Below are 22,314 nucleotides of genomic sequence, written 5' to 3' on the forward strand. Positions count from 1 at the left end.
TCCCTCCCCTCCTGGAGAACAAAGTCTCTTGCACCTGCCCTCCCCAGTCCTAAATCCCTTCTGTGGTCCTATCCATAAACCATCATGTAATAATACCTCACGCACTCCCGCATTCCTCAGAAACCCAATAAAATGTACATCTAAATGAGTGATTCCAGTAAACATTAAACTTAATGTATATTCTCAGTGCAAGATAGTAGTGACTCAGGTCTCTCAATTTATATATTAGAAGACATCCAAGGCAAAAAAAAAAATACTATTGTTAAAACTATGAGTGATTTAGCTGCAGAGTATTCCATGATCCTTGAAATTAACCAATGTGCCTGAAACTTTAAATCAAAGAGGACTATAAACCACCTAGTAATTAAAAACAAAAAATGACACATGAAACATTTAACTGCATTCATGTATGGTGGCCAAGGCAAGGCTGTCAACAATGTGTCCTATTCTCTATAGCACTGAGGAAATACAAGGCTGCGAATTAAAAAGCATGGCTCAGAAATGTGTCCTTATACATACAACTCCAGCAGTCTTATAATGGAAAATGGCAACAATTAAATAATGACCAAAAACTGTAAGAACCATAGAAAGGATGTGAAGTACTAAAGTGAACCCACTGCAGACGGACCTTCCAGCGTAGAGCCTACATCACAGTACAAATATAAAACAAGGGTTGATTCAAACAGTTTGTAGTGAGCTTAGACCATAAAGAACCATCAACATAAATGCAATCCAGCTCACAAATGTAAATATAAAAACATGGCCATGATGTAACCACCCCGACCATAAACATTAATTCATCATTCACTCAAATCCTCAGGTGTTATCTCAGGCCTCTAACAATTCAGTCAATAAAGTCTTGGCCAGGGGCACAGTATCAGAGAAAAGTGCCTGACCACTGTGTGACACTCAGAATTTTGAAGGGTATAACAAAGCAAATTTAATTTTCTTTTCCAAATAGTGCATAGCAAAGCAGGGTGAAAGCTCTTCATTGCGCCTCCACAGCCACCATATAGTTTTGGAAACAATTTTTCTATTCTCATAAGTCAATGATTGCCCAGAACACACTTGTTGCAGAATAGCTTGCTTAGGAGTGGAGGAGTGGCCTAGTGGTTAGAGCACCGGTCTTGCAATCCAGATGTGGCCAGTTCAAATCCCACTGCTGCTCCTTGTGATCTTGGGCAAGTCACTTAACCCTCCATTGCCTCAGGTACAAACTTAGATTGTGAGCCCTCCTGGGACAGAGAAATATCCAGTGTACCTGAATGTAACTCACCTTGAGCTACTACTGAAAAAGGTATGAGCAAATCTAAATAAATTAGGGACAAAATTCAAAACCCAAAATACCACTACACGTAGTTTTCTATGCAGCATTTTCAGGCCTACCCTGTGCACCCATTCTACATGCATAAGCTCAATATGTTCACCCAGCTTTAAAACGTTTGATATCTCTAAGTCTCCAGATAGCCAAACTCCATGTCTGTTACTATGACAATCTTTTCGAGAACTATTTTTTGCTCAAAAGCTTTAATTTGTTGCAGAGCTGGGTTTGTACCTGAAATGATGAATGAATAGTATCCTCTAATGTGCTGGTACATTGTTGCTATGTGTTCAACTCCAGTCATAAACTATTCAAGCATTCATGGAATGTTCCTATTCTGTTAAACTGCTGCAATTTGTTAACCAGTGCTGCATCCACCGCCGCTGTAACTTCTGAAGTAATTTCAGACATCCAGGCTGAACAGATGTGCTAGGAAGGTTACAGTGACCTGCCATCTTGGCATCAATGGGGCACAACTTGTCTTTTCTCACATGTTTTGCTGCCAAGGCCCAAATACAGCAGCATGAGAATTTCCCCAACCTGTATACCAGTTTCGAGCATCAATCACGATCTAGTATGCAATCTTTTGGGGGAGCTGGGGTGTGTGATTTTAAATGCAAAACTTGGTAGGTGAGCGGAATAGAGGAGCTCCTCAGCCTCTGCTCCTGATCGTGGCATCATCAGATCTCCACCCTCTCCCCCAAATATAAACAGTATTCTACTATGGCCAAGTCCTTCTTAATAAAGAAAATTAATTTGTTTCTTCCCAAACAAGTACTAAATACTGAAGTCCAGAAAACAGCTGCTATTCCCATCCTACTTTTTAATTAGCTGAAGGAAGGAGGGTAGGAGATGCCATTCACCAAAGAAATAACCACACCACCCAAAAATAGCAAACATTAAAATGGTGAAGGTCTGGATAAACCTTTGTTCCATGCCCGGCTAAAATGAACAAAGTGCTGACATTTCAAAAACGAAAAATATACCAAATTCTGAGTTTCCTTACTTCAACCACTACTTCTCAATCATCCTAAGATCTCTCAATAAATGCCAATGATCTGGCGCCATACTTTGCAGACTAATTCTCTCCACTCATCTTTTGACACCTGAAATTCTTTGAGATGCCCCCCCCCCCCCAATCATCTTTCCTCAGATGTCAATTCTTCTCTCAATTGCACTAAGACATCTTTCAACCTCCATTCACAGTCAGATTCTTCAAGCTCTACATAACACTAAAGCCACCACAGTACCACATGGCCCCTTGCCATTAAATCTAGTATAATGTTTCCAGTTCACCCTAATTCCCTTCCTGCATACGAGGATCATGAAAAGTTTGGGGGAAAAGGGTACAGTCCATTCCCCATGGAAATCCACATACAGGTACCCTAAAATAAAGGGCTCTAAACCTGGCTTTAATTACAAACCTAACTTCCATCCAACTGCTCAACTTTCTTTTCTCTCTAAAATTGCCTAACATATTGTCCTTATCCAATTAGATTACCTTGAAGAAAAAAAATTCTCCACCCTACCCAAATAGACTTTAGGAAACCACACAGTACTGAACCAGCTTTTTGGCATCACCAACTATATCTACCAAAGTTTGGGCCAAGATAGATCAGTCATACTCATATCACTTGATCTTTCTGCAGCCTTTGCTCTTCTGATCATGACATTTTGTTTGATAGATTACAGGATAATGGCATCAAACAGCCCTTGAATGGTTGCATTCATCTCTCTTTGGTAGAACCAACAAATCTGAAGGCCTACGCATAGGGTGGGCTTAATCTGGAAACATTAACTAGGAAAGTAGTCACAGAATACCCCAAGAATTAGCTGAACACTTCGTAACAAGAGAATTCATATTTTAAATATTAAGGTACTTTTCAATTATGAGTTTAAAAGCTGACCACATTTGCAGAGCTATTTACAAGATTATACATTACGACAACTTATTACCATAATGCTAGTCACTAATTTTATTTTACATTTATATACTGTTTCACTTAAAAACTACAATAATCATAAGCAACATTCCAACCCTCACCTTCTGCATTCTCATCTGATACACTACCAAAAACTTACAAGAATACTAAAAATAACTGCCTTCATTAATGTAAAATATGAAGCTAACCTGAGAAAGAACACCTGGCCGTATCTGTATTGGCTGTATGGCTGAGGCCTGGGTCACCAATGGGACTGCATTATCCACCCTTACAGAATAACTAGTAGGCTTTCCATGGTTTGCTGGGATGCCTGGTGAAGAAAGAAATGCATATTAACATGTTACAAATGCACACATACACAACCAATTTGACATTTCTATAAGGTGGGCCAGTCTATCTCCCTAGCTATAAATGCATTCAAGGTGTAATACAATTAGAACATTAAAATTATATTTCAATCACAATTCACAAAAAATAAAAGCCTAACTGATATTGGTAATAGTTTTGGGGTTTTGTTTTTTTTAACACCAAGTTCATCTTTTAAAAAGACTCACTTTTAAACCCTACTACACTATTTCTTTAAAATAGCAATTTTCTCAGCTTCTTCCAGAACACGGTAACAAATATTTTAAATAAATTAAACTTACAATCTAAAAACTTTAAGTAGGTTACAACCAGCACATATTAATACAGAAACAATATGAAATTCCAAATACATAAAACACTGCATAACAAATTCCAAAAAGAAAGTGAGATGACTATATATACATATAATCCACTAGGTGCTCTGCCTTTTCTTCTTCATTCCCAAACTTTGGAATTCTCTCCCCTCTTCTGTCCATAAGAAACTTTCAAATTAGTTCTATTTGCTGGAAAACTTTAAACTTGGGAGAGGTAGATTTAGAGTTAAATAGGTTACCTAAGTTATCTCAATGCCTTTATTTTAGTTACGCTACTTATTTAGTAGAGGAGTGTGGTAGCAAAGGCAGTTTAAGGAATAGGGTTTTTCTTTGTTTGTTTAGCATTTAAAAGTCTCTATTACAGTTTCATAGGCTAGCAGTTAAGGGACTATTCTAGCATTTACCATAGCATCAGCATAGAGCAGAGCTGAGTCACAGGAAACCCCAGTTTAGAGTTTTAACTGTTTGCAGCACAGCCTTTTTTTTCCGTAGTATAAAATCCCTTTTCCCTACAGTTTTAAAACTTGAATTTTTTGCCACAGCCTATAACATTAACAGATAGATTCTAGAAGGCACCAATCCTCCCAAATCCCACCCACACCTAGCACAACTCTCCATTTATAGTCAGTTATTTTAACTAGGATAATAATCATATGTGATAAACAAGGACAGCATAAAGATTGAATGAGCTCATCAAGAAGTGGGACGCATCAGAGTCAATTTACTGAAAGACATAAGCAGCTCTCAGAAGCAGACTAGCACAAAGGGGGCTGGTATGGCTAAAGCTAGAACCGCAAGTCATTTCACTTGGGATTCATATGAAATCAAATGGCATCAGCACCTGGCACCACCCACTCTAAAAAGGCAGAGTGAACTGAAACCTGTTACTCAGTAGCTGCAGAAGAAAAAAGGTACACCATACAAATGGCAACATCTGTTTGCCCTAGTGTTCTACCTCAACGGGCGACAGGGGTAAAAGGATATGTGGTACATCTCTGAGCTATGCCCTTTGCATTACAAACATCAATTGAAGGTTCTATTTTTTGAAGATGCCTTTTGAACTGTGAACTACTTATTTTCCAGATCCTATATAATAAAACTCACCCTCAACGTTCTGAGGACACTGACGTCACTGTCAGGTCCTCCGGGCACTTCCTTCCGGTTCGAAGCCTTCGTGGTGGTGAAGCCACCGAAAACACTGTGTTGGGGCCCCGCCCTCGCGTCAAACATGATGACGTCGAGGGCGGAGCAATGACAGCAGATTGAAGGTGGCGTGCCGAGGTCAGCAACAATGGTGGACGAACGCCGACGGAGTGAGTACGGAGGGGGGGGGAGGTCCGGAAGGAAACTGTGCTAGCGCCCGTTTCATTGCCGCAAGAAACGGGCATGTTTTACTAATAAGTGATAAGTCTTTTGAAAGGTGAACACATTTTTGTGACTTTTGGTAGTTTGGAACTGAATGTTCTATGCATTCTGGTGTTGTTTTGTTCTTCTGCCTGTTTTTCTGGATGGGAACTTTTCTCTTGGTGTTTTGGATAATTTTTCTTCCCATTCTTATTTCAGATGGTTGCTGGTCCATGATAGCATATGGAACTCTACTGTCAGCTTGCTGCTAATTGAGTGCAGCACACGGGAGCTTGGAAGCCACATTTATTTATAAAATCACTGAATGCATTGGGCATACAGACCGTTTAATCTGCTTTATACATTTCAATATAAACAGATTAGGGATTTTATATCATGCTAAGTAAGCAACGAATTGCTGGCGCTTGATATTTGCCTAATTCAATTCTGCTTGCCACATTAACCCCCCCACACACACACACACACATTTTTAGATGTAAGAGAAGAACAATGATTAGAAAACTATCCTAGCCAGTCAGGGTCTCAGAATATTCACAATGCATTGCCTCGATTGTATGCAAATTCACAGTGTTCACTGTAGATATCCTGAAAACCTAAATGGCTAGGGGTCCCCCTGAGAAATATGGGAACCACTGATCTAAATCTTTTTCTTGGGAACCACAACTATGATATAAACGGGGGGGGGGGGGGGGGGGGGGGGGGTGTCAATATGACATCTAAATTGGATTTTGGACCTTTCGCGCAAAATGTTCAAAAATTGTGTGGTGAATACAACCATTTTCAAACCAGAAAAATGTTTCTCTTTTTTTTTTTAAAGTTTATTTTTATTTTATTATAACAGTTCTGTAAAACATTGTCCAATATCAACTGGAAACATACTGATACATTTCAAATCAACAGTCAGTATCCATATGCAATACCTTTTATCCATAACAGAACTGCCCCCATAGTAGCCTTTCCCACCCCTCCCCCCTCAGCTTTCTGGAGGTATAATAAATCCTTTTTTACATTATGATATGGTTGCCAAATTTTCTGATATATATGCAACTGGTCTTTTCTCACGGCCGTCAATCTCGACATCAGGTGCAAGTTATCAACTCTAGCCAACACCTCCTTAATGGTGGGTGTTGCTACTTTTTTCCAGGCCTTCGCCAATGCCATCTCTGCCACCACCAAGAATTGGATTGCCAACTTGTGGCTGTACTTCTTGCTTCTCGGGGGCCTTGAGTGTAATAAGCATATTTCTGCCTGACGGGGATATTTCACCTGTACCACCTTTCTCACCAGTTCGGTTATCTGGGTCCAATATATCTGTACTTTTGGACACTCCCACCAGATATGTAGGAAGGTTCTACGCCCTCCACATTCCCTCCAACAATCTGCTGGGATCTGGGGGTAGATTTTATGTAGCCTATCTGGTGTGTAATACCACCAATATAGTATTTTATACCCGTTTTCACTCGAGGCTTGGACGATGGAGAGCTTTAGCAGATGTCTATAACTACCTGCCCACCACCCCGGGGAAAATCTAGTCTGAAGTGCCTCCTCCCATCTCTCAGTGTAAAAGTCCTGCGGCACTGAGAGGAGCAGCAGGGCTTTATAGAGCCGAGTAACACTGCCTCTTCCTCCTACTCCCCTCATAGCCCTTTCGAGCAAATGTTTCTCTTTTTGTTTCAAAAATGGCCATTTGTTAGATGTTTTTGTGCTCAGTGCATCTATCTTTCTGGACAATAAAAAAAAAATAAATAAGAAGTCCAAGGGGAAAACACACAAAAACAAGCCACTAGGATGTATGGAGGCCAGAATTCTTAGTAGACTGGCCATACAGACATCCCAGCAGAGCAGTGGGGCACACTAGGGGGCACTGCATTGGACTTCACATAAATGGTGCCAGGTATATATCTCACTGTTAACCCCTTATATTGTATGGTGAGCACTCCAAAACCCACCAAAACCTACTCCATTCAACTGTACACTACTTTATGGCTGCAGGAGTCACCTATATGTGGGTACAGTAAGTTTTTGGTGGGTTTCGGAGGGCTTACACTTTCCACCACAAGTGTACCAGTTAGAGTGGAATATGTGCTTGGGTCCCCTTCTCCACAGTACATTACACTGACCATTAGGCTACTCCATGGACCTGTTTGCTACTTTAATAGGATTGGCAATATCAGCCTCTAAGGCTTCAGATGTTATGCGCTGCTTTTTTTTTTCTCACATCTTTAAGGGGTGGTAGGGGGGTCAGTAACCACTGGGGAGAGAGGTCATGCCTTAACAAACATCCAAGTTTTGGGAATGCCGATATCCCACCTCCTTCTGACTTGGATGCACTGCAGACGAACTACATAGAAAACACCTTAAAATGGGTTTTAAAAATAGCAATTTGGACGTTTTGGCAAAAAAAAAAAACAAGTCCATCTGCCCTTTGTGCCATTTTTTTGGACATTCATCTGTTCCATTCCACTTGGTATTTTATAGACCTCTTATCATATCTCTCCTGAGCCATCTCTTCTCCAAGCTGAAGAGCCCTAGCCACTTTAGCCTTCCCTCACAAAGAAGTCGTCTTATCCCCTTTATCATTTTCATTACCTTTCTCTATACCTTTCCTAATTCCGCTACATTTTTTTTGAGATGTTAACTGTAGATAACATATACAATAGCTTTCAACAACTTTAGGGGAGGTCAAACTGTAGTTCGTACTTGCTGTCAACCCTTGAACAAAATAGTGTGGTTACCATATTTCTACATCTCTCTGTGGACTAAAGGTTCATTCAAGTTGTAGCCAATACCTTTTATTGAGTCAACAGTACATTGTAATTCTCAGAAGGTACTCTCTCTTCAGCAGGTCAGTGCAAATGATTTAAGGATGTACTAGATGTGTTTAAGAGTGTTTACATCCATTGATAGCTGGTCTGACAGCTGGTCGTTGTATACATATAAGGGGGTAATTTTCAAAGCCACTTACACAAAGGAAAAACCCTAAGAGCTATTTCTCGGCCCACAACTGCACATAAAAATAACTGTACTGTTTTTATCATGATTATTCTATTCTATCTGGTTCTTATATACCGGCCATTCCAAAGTTGGATTCACAGTGGTTTACAGATAAGATGATCTCGCCATATGAGGTAAGAGTTACAGAAAGACCTAGAATCTCACAACTAGCACGGGGTTATCTATTAATACATTTATTATGTATTGTGCTGACACTGTACGTAATATACTATACTCTGTAATGTTGTTTGAATATTTTTACTGCTGTAATGTCTATTGCTTATGTTTGACTTATTCTTGCTGTACACTGCCTTGAGTGAATTCCTTCAAAAGGAGGTAAATAAATCCTAATAAATAATACGTTGTAAAATAGGTAACCAATGTAGCTCCTTCAGAATGGGAGAAATGCTGTCAAACCAACCCAAGCCAGAGATCAGTATAGCCGCTGTGTTCTGGAGTAGTTGTAGTCAGGCTTTCAACTTGCAGCTGATCTGAGAATATAAGGCGTTACAGTAATCTAGTTGAGGGAGTACTGTAGCCTGTGCCAAAGTTCTAAAGTATTCTTTCCGTAAAGAGGACCTGATCGCACGCAGCTGTCTGAGCCTTAAAAAGAACCTCTTGCTTAGAACAGCAGGAGCAAATGTTCAGAGTCTCTGAGGACACCACAAAGTCCTAATATCAAATTCAAGGACTCTAAGAACATTGTAAATAGTTGAACATAAGAATCTGAGTGATCTTCTAGATGTAGATTAAGATCACCTAGAATCAGTATGTCCAATCAGTTCATAGCAAATAAGAAATCTTTTCAAATTTTTCTTGGGCTTTCTGCCATGGCTTAGGTGGTTTATAAATAAGCAGCAAGCCAAGTGAACCTTAGACCAGGATAACAATTTGCAAATCATAATTTCTTTTTTAAACAAAGTCATCACCATAATATTGTATGAATTGGGTATCTAAGAAATCATTATACAGCAAGGCCAGCCCACCCCCCTTTCTTCTTTTGTCTTGGGCAGTTCAGGGCCTTAAAACTAGGTGGGCAAACAGCCAGAATATGTTGTGAACTGTAGTCTGGGATCCATGTTTCAGTTATAAAGATAAGACCTGGTGTGTAGTCTCCAATAAAGTCTGCAACAATAGTGGACTTACCGCAGAATGCATTTAAAAATAAGCATTCTATCACATTACATTCCGTATCAACTAAAGGAATCTTATCGCAATTGATCTTAACTAGGTTTTGATGAGATCTGCCTTTACAATGAGTTCTAGAAGATCTATGTGTTGAACTAGTGTGGTCTGGGATCTGATTGGGGCATTTCAACATGCAGTCTATGAGGTTATCTGGATGTCAAATTATATACACCATTTTTCAATCGCTGGGATTTAGTAATGACTGTCAGTATCACAGACTTGTTACTGTGACTGATATCTTCCTTAATAAAACCCTCCGAGCCTAAACTCAGGTAAACGACCAGGAGACTAGTTAACCAAGACATTTTAAATAAGCTGAACTACACTGAAAACAAGCTGAACTACAATTCCCAGTACTTGTAGTTGCCTGGTTGACCTCCAAGAACGAGACATCACCCAAAATGCTGCACAAAGGCGTGCACTAAAAACACCATACCTTGAATAGCTGGTGGGCACAGGATCAGTGTCTGCTGAAATGCATCGCTGCAAACAAACTGAGCAGTTCCTGCCTGCAGTGGTATTCCACGGTGCAAAATGGAATGGCCTAATGTTGCTAATGCCTAAAAGAATGAACCCAGACAAAACAAATTAGGATTATGAACATTCAGTACTATTGTGTTTAGATAAATTCTCTTATTTTCCAAGAATCACATTCAGTCTGAATCTGTGGTCTTCAACCTAGTCCTCGGGATAGCCAGTCAGGTTTATATAATAGCCATATTAAATATGGATGAAATAGATTTGCATACAATTGAGGCAGTGCATGAAAACTCTCATGTACATTCATTGAGGACACCCTGAAAACCTAATTGGCTAGGTGCAACCTGAGGAATATACTAAAACCTCCTAATGAGGATCAACAGGGTAGCCCCATCTGCTGGAGCACATTCAAATCAACAATTTTCCTATAAAAAGTATTTTTCTTCCCAGACCTCATTTATAGAAAATACCAGAGGATGCTTTCTTGTCAATGTGTGTCCTTTTTCAGTTTGCATGAGCACCTTTCAAAATTACATGTGTAAATTCTTCAACATAGAAACATAAGCACATATAAACTATACAAGATGCAGCAATACAGATATGGGACAGACTGATGAGTAACAGTTGCATTCATACACTGAAAACAAACCCAAAATGAAACCCAGCAAACTACACAAACTCTCTGGCATACACCCCTCTCCACAACATACCTCCTCTATTTCACATACAGAAACATACACAAACAATAATAATATCCATCCTCAAACACAAATTCAAGCACTCAAGCAAAACAAGTGAAGCCTCAATTTCACAAACCAATCTCTCTGTAATGGAAAGTTTGTGCTTGACATTGAGTTCTGCATAATTATTGTTATCATAATGTTTCTTGAAAGTACATAATGATTGTTATAATAGTTAATGCTCTCTTGAAAGTATGTAATGGACTCCCAGGATAAGAATTGATAGCATCATCATATTAAATGAAGTGATTTGTACTAAATGGAATAACATGCTTAGGGCTAAGGATGATGTTTCACATGAATCTCTGGAAACCTGGCCAGTTCCTGAGGATGCATTAAGGAAAGGGAAATGGGACCTGATATACCGCCTTTCTGTGGAATTTTGCAACTACATTCAAAGTGGTTTACATATATACAGGTACTTATTTTGTACCTGGGGCAAGGGAAAATTAGGTTCTTACCTTGGTAATTTTCTTTCCTTTAGTCACAGCAGATGAATCCATTACGAGTGGGTTGTGTCCATCAACCAGCAGGGGGAGATAGAGAGCACTGAAAAACCAAAGTGCCTCATGGCCAGCTAGCTCCATCTGCCTCTTCAGTATTTGAAGCTTCCAAGCAGTGTTACACTGCAAAGCATAACAACATGAACTTTCCTCAGAGCGGATGAACGCCCCAAACCTGGAGCTATAATTCAAAGGAGGGAATGAACTCATCCTCCTGGAGGGAATGAACTCATCCTCCAGTAACTGAACAGAAATCCTGAAGACTGTTTTCCAACTTCTCCCAATGAGGGAACATATCTACAGGAAAAACTGAACATAAAAGTAAGATGAATCACATAATGAACCACTAAGGGAGGGCTCATGGATTCATCTGCTATGACTAAAGGAAAGAAAATTACCAAGGTAAGAACCTAATTTTCCCTTCCTTGTCATCAAGCAGATGAATCCATTACGAGTGGGATGTATCAAAGCAATCCCTAGATAGGGTGAGAACAAGCCACACCATGCGCCAGCACTTGTGCTCCAAAATGCACGTCTCTCCTGGCAGCCACATCCAGCCTGTAATGTCGGGCAAAAGAGAGCTTCGAAGCCCAAGTAGCTGCACTACATATCTCTTGAAGAGAGAGTGCTCTAGTTTCAGCCCAAGAAGAGGAAATCGCTCTTGTGGAATGTGCATTAAAGGCTTCAGGCAGAGGCCGGCCAGATAGCAGATATGCTGAAAAGATAGCTTCTTTGAGCCAACGGGCTATAGTGGCCTTAGACACTGGAGACCCTCTGCGCTGACCTGACAAAAAAACAAAAAGATGGTCAGAGGTCCTGAAGGCATTTGACATGCGCAGATATTGCAACAGAGCCCTTCGCACATCCATAAGGTGCAACTGCCCATAGGCTTCTGGAAACTCCTCTTTACTACTACTACTTAACATTTCTAAAGCGCTACTAGGGTTACGCAGCGCTGTACAATATAACATGGAAGGACAGTCCCTGCTCAAGGAGCCTACAATCTAAAAGACAGGTGTACAATCTAAAGACAATCAAAACAATCTAAAGACAAGTGTAGAGTCCGTCTGATAGGGCATACTATATTTCACAAAAGGTTAGGTGCCAAAAGCAGCGTTGAAGAGGTGAGTTGTAAGCAGAGATTTGAAGATGGGTAGGGAGGGAGCTTGGCATAGGGGTAGAGGAAGATTGTTCCAAGCATAGGGTGAGGCAAGGCAGAATGAGCGGAGCCTGGAGTTGGCAGTGGAGAAGGGAACTGAAAGGAGGGATTTGTCCTGTGAGCGGAGTTTACGGGCGGGAACATAGGGGGATGAGGGTAGAGAGGTAGTGAGGAGCCGCAGACCGGGTTTCAGTGTTTCACCTAAACCAGCCTATTTTCCTGCCCTTTAGAAAAGGAGGGCAGGAAAATAGGCTGGTTTAGGTGAAACACTGAAACCACCTTAGGCATGAAAGAAGGCACCGTACGTACCATTACTCCGGACTCTGAGAATTGCAGAAATGGGTCTCGACAGGACAGCGCCTGGAGCTCAGATACCCGTCTCGCCGATGTCACGGCCACCAAAAAGACCGTCTTTAAGGTCACATCCTTCTCCGAAGCTCGCCTAAGCGGCTCGAAGGGTGAACACTGAAGGGCCTTTAAAACTAACCCCAGGTTCCAGGCCGGACACGGAGCCCGCACGGGAGAACGGAGCCGAAGCACCCCTCTAAGAAACCGTGTCACATCCGGGCAAGCAGCCAGAGAGAGGTCAGCGACCTTCCCTTGAAAACATGCTAAGGCTGCCACTTGAACACGCAGGGAATTATAGGCCAAGCCTTTTTGTAAACCATCCTGCAAAAAGTCAAGCATCGGCGAGACAGAAGCCCGCATGGGGGTAATCGCTTTAGAAGCACACCAAGCCACAAATTGGCGCCAAATCCTGGCATAAGCCATGGAAGTGGAACGCTTGCGGGCCTGTAGGAGAGTAGAAATGACTTTACTGGAATATCCCTTGTCTCTCAATTGCGCCCTCTCAATAGCCATGCCGTAAGACCAAAGCGGCAGGCGTCCTCCATGGTCACCGGGCCCTGTGACAACAGGTTCGGTACCAGAGGTAACGGCAGGGGATCCTCTACCAGCATCCGCCGGAGGTCCGCATACCACGCCCTCCTGGGCCAATCCGGGGCAATGAGAACTCTCTCTCCTTGGTGGAGCCGAATCCGCACGAGTACTCGCCCTATCAAGGGCCACGGAGGGAACACATACAGGAGGCCCTGAGGCCAGGGTTGAGCCAAAGCATCCAACCCTGCCGAACGAGGATCTCTCCGTCTGCTGTAGAAGCACGGGACTTTGGCATTTGTGCTTGACGCCACAAGATCCATTATGGGCTTTCCCCATGTGGCACATATCTGCAGGAATACTTCATCTGCAAGTTCCCATTCCGCTGGGTCAATTTGATTCCTGCTCAGATAATTGGCTTGCACATTGCTCTGACCTGCAATATGAGCTGCTGACAGAAACTGCAGATGAAGCTCAGCCCAGTGGCAAATCTGCACGGCTAGTGCTATGCACTGAGTGCCTCCTTGGCGATTTATGTAGTTCACTGCTGTCGTGTTCCCCGACAGAACTCTGACAGCCAATCCTTCCAGGGTCAATTTAAAGGCCAGAAGCTTCTGGAAAATCGCTTTCAACTCCAAGCGATTGATGGACCACTCCGACTCCTCGGGTGTCCAAAGACCCTGGGCATGCCTTCCCTGGCAATGTGCACCCCAGCCCTTCAGGCTGGCATCTGTTACCACCAGGCACCAATCGCGGAGCGCTAGCGGCATTCCTCGCCGCAGCATGCTGTTTGAGAACCACCACTCCATACTGAGCCGGGCCGCAGGGAGCCACACGAGTCTGCATTGATAATCCTGAAATATTTGAGACCACCGTTGAAGCAGGGAACACTGCAGAGGTCTCAGGTGCGCTCTCGCCCAAGGCACCACTTCCAAAGTGGCTGTCATCGACCCCAACAGCTGGACAATGTCCCAAGCTCGCGGGCGAGGCACCCTCAGGAGCAAACTGACCTGGTTCTGAAGCTTGCACCGCCTTTGCTCGGGTAGGAAGACCATCCCCGAGGCTGTGTCAAACCGGACCCCCAAATATTCTAGAGATTGAGAGGGGGTCAGGTGACTTTTGGCTATATTGACGACCCAGCCCAGAGACTGCAGTTCTGAGACCACTCTGGCTGTAACCTGATGACTCTCTTCTGCAGAGTCTGCTCTCATGAGCCAGTCGTCTAGGTAGGGGTGAACCCGGATACCCTCTCGCCTGAAAAAAGCAGCTACTACCACCATTACCTTCGAAAAGGTTCGGGGAGCTGTGGCGAGGCCAAAAGGCAAGGTCCGAAACTGGAAATGGTTTTCCCATCACCGCAAAACGCAGAAACCTCTGGTGCGGGGGCCAAATTGGTATGTGCAAGTAAGCTTCTTTCAGGTCCAGAGACGTGAGAAATTCTACTGGCTGTACCGCCGCTATGACGGAGCGCAGAGTTTCCATGTGAAAATGCCGCACATTCAGAGATTTGTTGACTTGTTTTAAATCTAGGATAGGCCGAAAGGACCCTCCTTTTCGCAGCACCACGAAGTAAATGCAGTAACGGCCAAAGCCGCATTCAGTGGGAGGTACAGGGGAAACCGCCCCAATGTGAATCAAGCCTTGCAAGGTCTCCTCTACTGCCGCCGTTTGGCAGCAGAACCGCATCGGGACTCCACAAGCACGTCTCTTATCGGGGAATTGAATTCTATTCTGTAGCCTTCTCTGATCAGGTCCAAGACCCACTGATCTGAGGTAATCTTGGCCCACTCCTCGAGAAAGAGGGAAAGTCGTCCTCCTATCACAGGAATTGAGGAGGGGGCCGGCGCACCATCACTGAGAGGGTCACCCATGAACTCCAGGTCTTGAGCCTGCTGCTGTGGAACGTTTGTCCGAGCAAAAGGAGTTCCTCTGCTGAAAACGGGCACGCAAAGTGAACCCAGCAGAACGCCCCGGGCGGTACCTTCTAGCTTAACGGAAGAGAGGTCTGGAAGAGGAGGGAACCGCCTGACCCTTGGAAGAAGGCCGTGGCCTATCCTCGGGTAAGTGCTGGGGTTTGGCAACCCCCAGGCCTTTCACAATTTTCTCCAACTTCTTGCCAAACAGAAGGCCTTGAAAGGGCAACTTCACCAACCTTTGCTTAGAGGCCATGTCAGCTGCCCAATGCCATAAACACAGAAGACGGCGAGCTGCCACTGCTACAGCCATCTGTTTAACCAAAGCTCTGACCAGATCATAAAGGACGTCAGCCAAAAATGACAAGGCCGACTCCATCCGCGGTGCCACCTCTGTAAGGGGCTCCGCTCCATCTCCGGGCTGTTCCACTGCCTGTTGTAACCAAGCGAGGCGGGCTCTGGCAGCGTAGCAGCTGCATGCAGACGCCCGTAAGAATAGGCCTGAAATTTCAAAGGACCGTTTCACAGCTGCCTCCAGGCGACGGTCCTGCATGTCCTTCAGGGCAACTCCTCTTTCCACTGGGAGGGTAGTTTTCTTTGTCACAGCCGTGACTAGGGCATCCACTTTAGGCACTGCTAGGCGCGCCAAATGCTCCTCACTTAGAGGGTATAATTGCTCCATAGCCCTGGCGACTTTCAAAGGCCCCTCGGGGTCAGCCCATTGAGCCATGATAAGCTCTTGGATGGAGTCATGCAAAGGAAAGCCTTGAGCAGGCTTCTTAGTACTTGCCATCCTCAGGTTACCGGAGGTCTCAGTACTCCCAGGGTCTTCTATAGAAAGGACCTGCAAGGCATCAGTAATAAGCACTGGCTGCTCATCGCGGTGGAAAATCCTCACCGCAGAAAGATCATCTGGATCCAGTGGCAATCCTGCACCTTCTTCTGGCTCTTCAGACCACGAAGGCCAGCCCGACCCCTCAGAGTCCTCACATCCCGACCATGGGGGTGGGGGGGGGGGGAATGGGGGTGCACCACTCTCTGAATGGGAATCCACCCTTCTGCGCTTGTCTTGCAGCCATCTGTCGGGGGAAAACGCACCTGACGGTAATCCAAGGCCAGACTCCACTGGAGGGGATACAGAAAGCAGAGCCGCAGAGGATTCATGCAGAACAGCTCTTTTTAACAAGTATGCATTATGCAGCAATAAAACAAATTCAGGGGAAAATGGCTCACCCTGGCCTCCCGGTTCCAGTCCGGAAGAAACAGCTCTTTTATTAGCCTCTACACGAGGCGCCCCTCCAGGCTCAAACCCCTCCGCCTCAGCGGGGGTCGCGTCATGCTGTTCCAAAATGGCGCCCGCTGCCAGCTCCACGGAGCGGGAAGGAACATTGCTCGCCATGCTCAGGCCGGCTCTACCGTCTGAAGAGCACGCCTTACAGAGCCCCGCTGCAGATTTGCGCTTGCCACAAACGGAACAGCGCTTTACTTTCTCAGCAGCCATTGCCGAAAGCGGAGGAAATGCAAAATGGCGGATTTGCGCCAAAATCGTCCCGAACGCGGGCCCTCCCCGGAGGAGCTACAAAATGCTCTTATCTCACCAGACCGAGTTTCCGAGCTCCGGTCACGCTGCACAATCAGAAGAAAACCTCTTTTCTGGGATCGCAGTACCAAAGCGCGATGCGACTTTTTTTTTTTTTTTTTTTTTTTTTAACGCTATGAGGAAAGTTTGAGGCAACAGCTAAAGAGGCAAATTTCCAACTCCGGAGGATCAGTAGCGTGGGAAAGGCAGGGAAAGGGCGAACCTATGTGCCTGCATCCACAGCGTGGGCAAAGACAGGGACAGGGCTTGCCTATTTGTCTACTTCCACATCGGGGGCCGGGTAAGGCAGGGAAAGGGCTAACCTATTTGCCTTTAAAGTGGGCACCATCAGCCACAACACCCCTGCTACAACTGGCAAAAGCACAGGAGCCACCCCAGGTAGATTTTCTGAAGGAGCTTGAACAAGCTGCAACCACCCTGCTGGGGTGATAGAGAATACTGAAGAGGCAGATAGAGCTAGCTGGCCATGGGGCACTATGGTTTTTCAGTGCTCTCTATCTCCTCCTGCTGGTTGATGGACACAACCCACTCGTAATGGATTCATCTGCTTGATGAGAAGGAATGGAGGTTTAAGTGTCTTGCCCACAGTCACAAGGAGCTGCAGTGGGAATTGAACCCAGTTCCCCAGGATCAAAGTCCGCTGCACTAACCACTAGGCTACTCCTCCACTGTCATATCTTTAAATACACGTCAGCCTTATTAAATTAAATGAGATTATGTTTATTGGTCAGTATAAAACATGGGAGCTAAGGGCAGACAGAGGTTTCAACTGGGAGCAGACGTGGTGCCCAGACCCATTGTGCCCGCTGAGCCTTGTAAGGCATGCTAGAGGTACTTATATATCAGAGAACATTACCAGATAGCAATCCTCCGTACTTGTGTCTAGGGGGTGTACCTCTTATAGTCCAAATAACATGCTAGCTGTGTGAGAAAATTGAACAATGCCACGGATAGAATATATATATACAAGCCGTAAAGCCCGTTACAACGGGCGACATTTCTGTTGTGCGTAATGTAATAAAATAGCCAAACTGGCAATATGTTTTATTTCTGAAATGTAAAGAGACAGAGAAAGTGTGTGCGCGCGCGCCTCTGCGTGAGAGAGACAAAGTGTGCGCGCGTCTGCGTGAGAGAGCCAAAGTGTGCGCGCGTCTGCGTGAGAGAGACTGAGAAACTGTGCGCGCGCGTTTGCGTGAGAGAGCCAAAGTGTGTGTGCGCGCGTCTGCATGAGAGAGAGACTGAGAAAGTGTGTGCACGCGCGCTTGCGTGAGAGAGAGACTGAGAAAGTGTGTGTGTGTGCGTCAGAGAGAGAGACTGACTATCTCCTCTGTCCCCTGCCCCCCTCCAGCCACTCAGCGATTGTTCTGTCTCCCCTGCTCCTCCTCCAGGCACCCAGCGATTCTCCTCTGTCCCCTGCCCCCCCTGTAGCAACCCAGCAATTCTCCTATCTCCCCTGCCCCGCTCCAGCCACCCAGCAATTCTCCTCTCTCCCCTGCCCCCCCTCCAGGCACCTAGCGATTGTGCTCTGTCCCCTGCCCCCCCTCCAGCCACTCAGCGATTGTGCTCTCTTCTCTCCCCCCCCCCCCCCCCCCCCAGGCACACACCGATTCTCTGTCGCTTTCCCGAGCTTGCCTCATTCTTTTTGGCCTGCCCGCTGCCCCAGCCGAACAACTGATCCACGGTGGTCCGCTCCCTGCTCTGCCGCTCTCACTCCCTGCAGCATCTTTGAAGGAGTAAACAAACATATGGACAAAGGGGAGCCGGTTGATATTCTGTATCTGGATTTTCAAAAGGCGTTTGACAAGGTACCTCATGAAAGGCTACAGAGGAAATTGGAGGGTCATGGGATAGGAGGAAAAGTCCTATTGTGGATTAAAAACTGGTTGAAGGATAGGAAACAGAGAGTGGGGTTAAATGGGCAGTATTCACAATGGAGAAGGGTAGTTAGTGGGGTTCCTCAGGGGTCTGTGCTAGGACCGCTGCTTTTTAATATATTTATAAATGATTTAGAGATGGGAGTAACTAGCGAGGTAATTAAATTTGCTGATGACACAAAGTTATTCGAAGTCATTAACTCGCAACAGGATTGTGAAAAATTACAGAATGACCTTACGAGACTGGGAGACTGGGCGGCTAAATGGCAGATGACGTTTAATGTGAGCAAGTGCAAGGTGATGCATGTGGGAAAAAAGAACCCGAATTATAGCTACGTCATGCAAGGTTCCACGTTAGGAGTTACGGACCAAGAAAGGGATCTGGGTGTCGTCGTCGATAATACACTGAAACCTTCTGCTCAGTGTGCTGCTGCGGCTCGGAGAGCGAATAGAATGTTGGGTATTATTAGGAAAGGTATAGAAAACAGGTGTGAGGATGTTATAATGCCGTTATATCGCTCCATGGTGCGACTGCACCTTGAATATTGTGTTCAATTCTGGTCGCCGCATCTCAAGAAAAATATAGTGGAATTGGTAAAGATGCAGCGAAGGGCGACTAAAATGATAGCGGGGATGGGACGACTTCCCTATAAAGAAAGCCTAAAGAGGCTAGGGCTTCTCAGCTTGGAGAAGAGACAGCTGAGGGGAGACATGATAGAGGTATATAAAATAATGAGTGGAGTGGAACAGGTGGATGTGAAGTGTCTGTTCACTCTTTCCAAAAATACTAGGACTAGGGGGCATGCGATGAAACTACAGTGTAGTAAATTTAAAACAAATCGGAGAAAATGTTTCTTCACCCAACGCGTAATTAAACTCTGGAATTCGTTGCCGGAGAACGTGGTGAAGGAGGTTAGCTTGGCAGAGTTTAAAAGGGGGTTAGACGGTTTCCTCAAGAACAAGTCCATAAACCGCTACTAAATGGACTTGGAAAAAATCCACAATTCTGGGAACAACATGTATAGAATGTTTGTACGTTTGGGAAGCTTGCCAGGTGTCCTTGGCCTGGTTTGGCCGCTGTCGTGGACAGGATGCTGGGCTCGATGGACCCTTGGTCTTTTCCCAGTGTGGCATTACTTATGTACTTATCCCTTCGCCGATGCAGGACGCGGCCAAAACTTGGTTCTTGATTTGCCCGGCAGCAGGGTCGATCTGGTGCTGCCTCTTTAATCACGTCGGCAGAGACGTGCCGTGCATGCGCAGAACAGCTGCGGCACATCGGTCACTTCATTTATATAGTAGGATTTATTAGGTAAAGAAAAATATATATAAATAGCTCTGAAGCAAAGTGCCAAGCAAAATACAAAAATAACTTGCTATAAAAATAGATTATCACCAGAACAGATACTACCATTTGATTATCCTAATGCACTAACTAAAGGAGTGATTACAAATCACAACTGATATCCAAATTATAATTATGAGAACTTATTACATGTCTTATGCAAAATACAGTGATCAGCTGAATACACAGACCAGAAATCCTGACCTAAACCTATCTGTCTCAGACAAACTAAGGACTAATTATCCCTGACTATGAATGCAAGGGAACCTCCAAGTCGCTGACATAGATGTCTGCAACTCAAGCAGTGATGTATGATTTATGATGTACTTATCTGAATAAAGCTTATGTAATAACCTTTGACTGCCTCTATAGTATATATCTGACAGAGATATACCCGAAAGAACCTAAAGCAGAACACTCAGACGTCCACTTCATTTTTAAGTACATGTCAAATACTGTGTCACCACCTTGCACATTCTAGAATCCTTGCATCTAATCTGTGCCTCCAAGGCAATCACAGTTTTTCTTGATATTTTCTTCCATGGAATTAGACACCTCAGTACAATTAGCTTCACATGCTTTAAAGCTCCTTCCTTAAATACTGAATATACACATTGCAAAAGCTACAATTAAAGACAAGGCTTGAAATTCGCAGAACCTTATCCTTATGGGTCAAATTCATAACCTCAGGCTGAGACTTGGTGACCAATCTCTCCCCCACTTCTCTTTTCCTTCCTCTGCCCCTTCTCTCCCTTTTACCTTTTAGGGTTGGATGTGTACTCTTTCCTATCAATTTTAATGGCATTCCTTTCCAATGATTTTGTGAATTTTATAACGGTTAACAGCTTTGACCAAGGCTGTACTGAGCAAACATTACCATCTTTTTTCTAGAGAGGCACCAAGAGTGGGGGACAAAGTAAATCAACAAGGGATACAATGTTTCTAATATCCTTAAAGACAGCAACTGATCTCAACATACAAAGCCTCCTCTAATTAGAACAGTTTTGGATCTAACCATTATAAAATACAATCAGTTTATTGTATATAGCATCCTTCATCAACCTTTTCTTGAACATATTCTTAAAATTCAGTACAGAAAATAAATGTTGTGGATAAAGTGGAAAAGCAACAACATTTCCACCAGGTGCCCCTTTGATTGGGGGGGGGAGGGGGGGAAGCACAGTGTGAGGCAATAATTCCTTTAAGCGATATGAAGCCTGGGTATTTCCAGACTCAACATCAACAATGGAATCCCAGTGTCACTGTTTTTTTGGTGACAGGTATAGTAGTTAACCACATAATAATCTAATCAGGAAGGACAAAATAAAGGAAGGAGTCATAATTGACAAAAACATTAAAATCAACAGAACTACAGGGTTACCCTGAAAACAGTGAACAGAGTATCTTTTCACACTGGTGTGATATAGATCTTCCTTGCAAGCAGAGAGACTGTAGGTGAGGAGCTAGCTAAACTAGAAGTAGACAAAGCAAAGAGGCCAGATGGAATACATCTGAGGGTACTGAAAGAACTTATGGATGTTTTGGCAGCTCTGCTGTATGATCTTTTCAATGGTTCTTTAAAGTTGTTGGGCAAAATAGTGGAAACTATTACAAACAATAAAATTACTGAATTCATCGATAAACATGATTTGAGGGTCAGCATGGATTCAGCCTCACCAAATTTGCTTCATTTCTTTGAGGTGTGAACAAACATGTGGATAAAGGTGAGCTGGTTGATAAAGTATATCTAGATTTTCAGAGGGCTTTTGACAAAGTTCCTCATGAGAAACGCTTGAGAAAATTAATAAGCCATGGGATAGGAGGCAATGTTCTGTTGTGGATTAGGAACTGGTTAATGGATAGAAAACAGAGGGCAGGTTTTCTCAGTGGAGAAGGTGAATAGAGTGCCTCAGTGATCTATACCGGGACCAGTGCTATTTAATGTATTTATAAATGATCTGGAAATTGGAATAAGCGAGGTGATTAAATTTGCAGATTTCATAAAACTACTCAAAGTTGTTAAAACACATGCAGACTATGAAAAACTGCAGGGAGATCTTAAGAAATTGGAAGGCTGGGCATCCAAATAGATGAAATTTAATGTGGACATATGCAAAGTGATGCACATTGGGAAGAATAATCCAAATCATAGTCACTTGATGCTAGGGTCCACCTTAGGAGCCAGCAGCCAAGAAAAAGAACTCTGTCACAGTAGACAATACGCTGAAATCTTCTGCCCAGTGTGTGGCGGCGACTAAAAAAGCAAACAGGATGCTATGAAGTCAACATGAAGATTATAATGTGTCTATCGTTCTATGGTGTGACCTCACCTT

At 44.0% G+C, this 22,314-nt stretch overlaps 1 protein-coding gene across 1 annotated transcript in view; it reads right to left on the bottom strand.

The window, feature by feature from the left end:
- HIPK3 (homeodomain interacting protein kinase 3) overlaps positions 1-22,314 on the bottom strand; it is a 283,073-nt gene that overhangs the window by 97,068 nt on the left and 163,691 nt on the right. Inside the window, 2 exon segments of the mRNA XM_030200637.1 lie at positions 3,453-3,574; positions 9,928-10,051. Coding sequence (XP_030056497.1) covers positions 3,453-3,574; positions 9,928-10,051 — 246 coding nt within the window.

The sequence above is a fragment of the Microcaecilia unicolor genome, chromosome 4, assembly GCF_901765095.1.
Source record: "Microcaecilia unicolor chromosome 4, aMicUni1.1, whole genome shotgun sequence".
Lineage (NCBI taxonomy): Eukaryota > Metazoa > Chordata > Amphibia > Gymnophiona > Siphonopidae > Microcaecilia > Microcaecilia unicolor.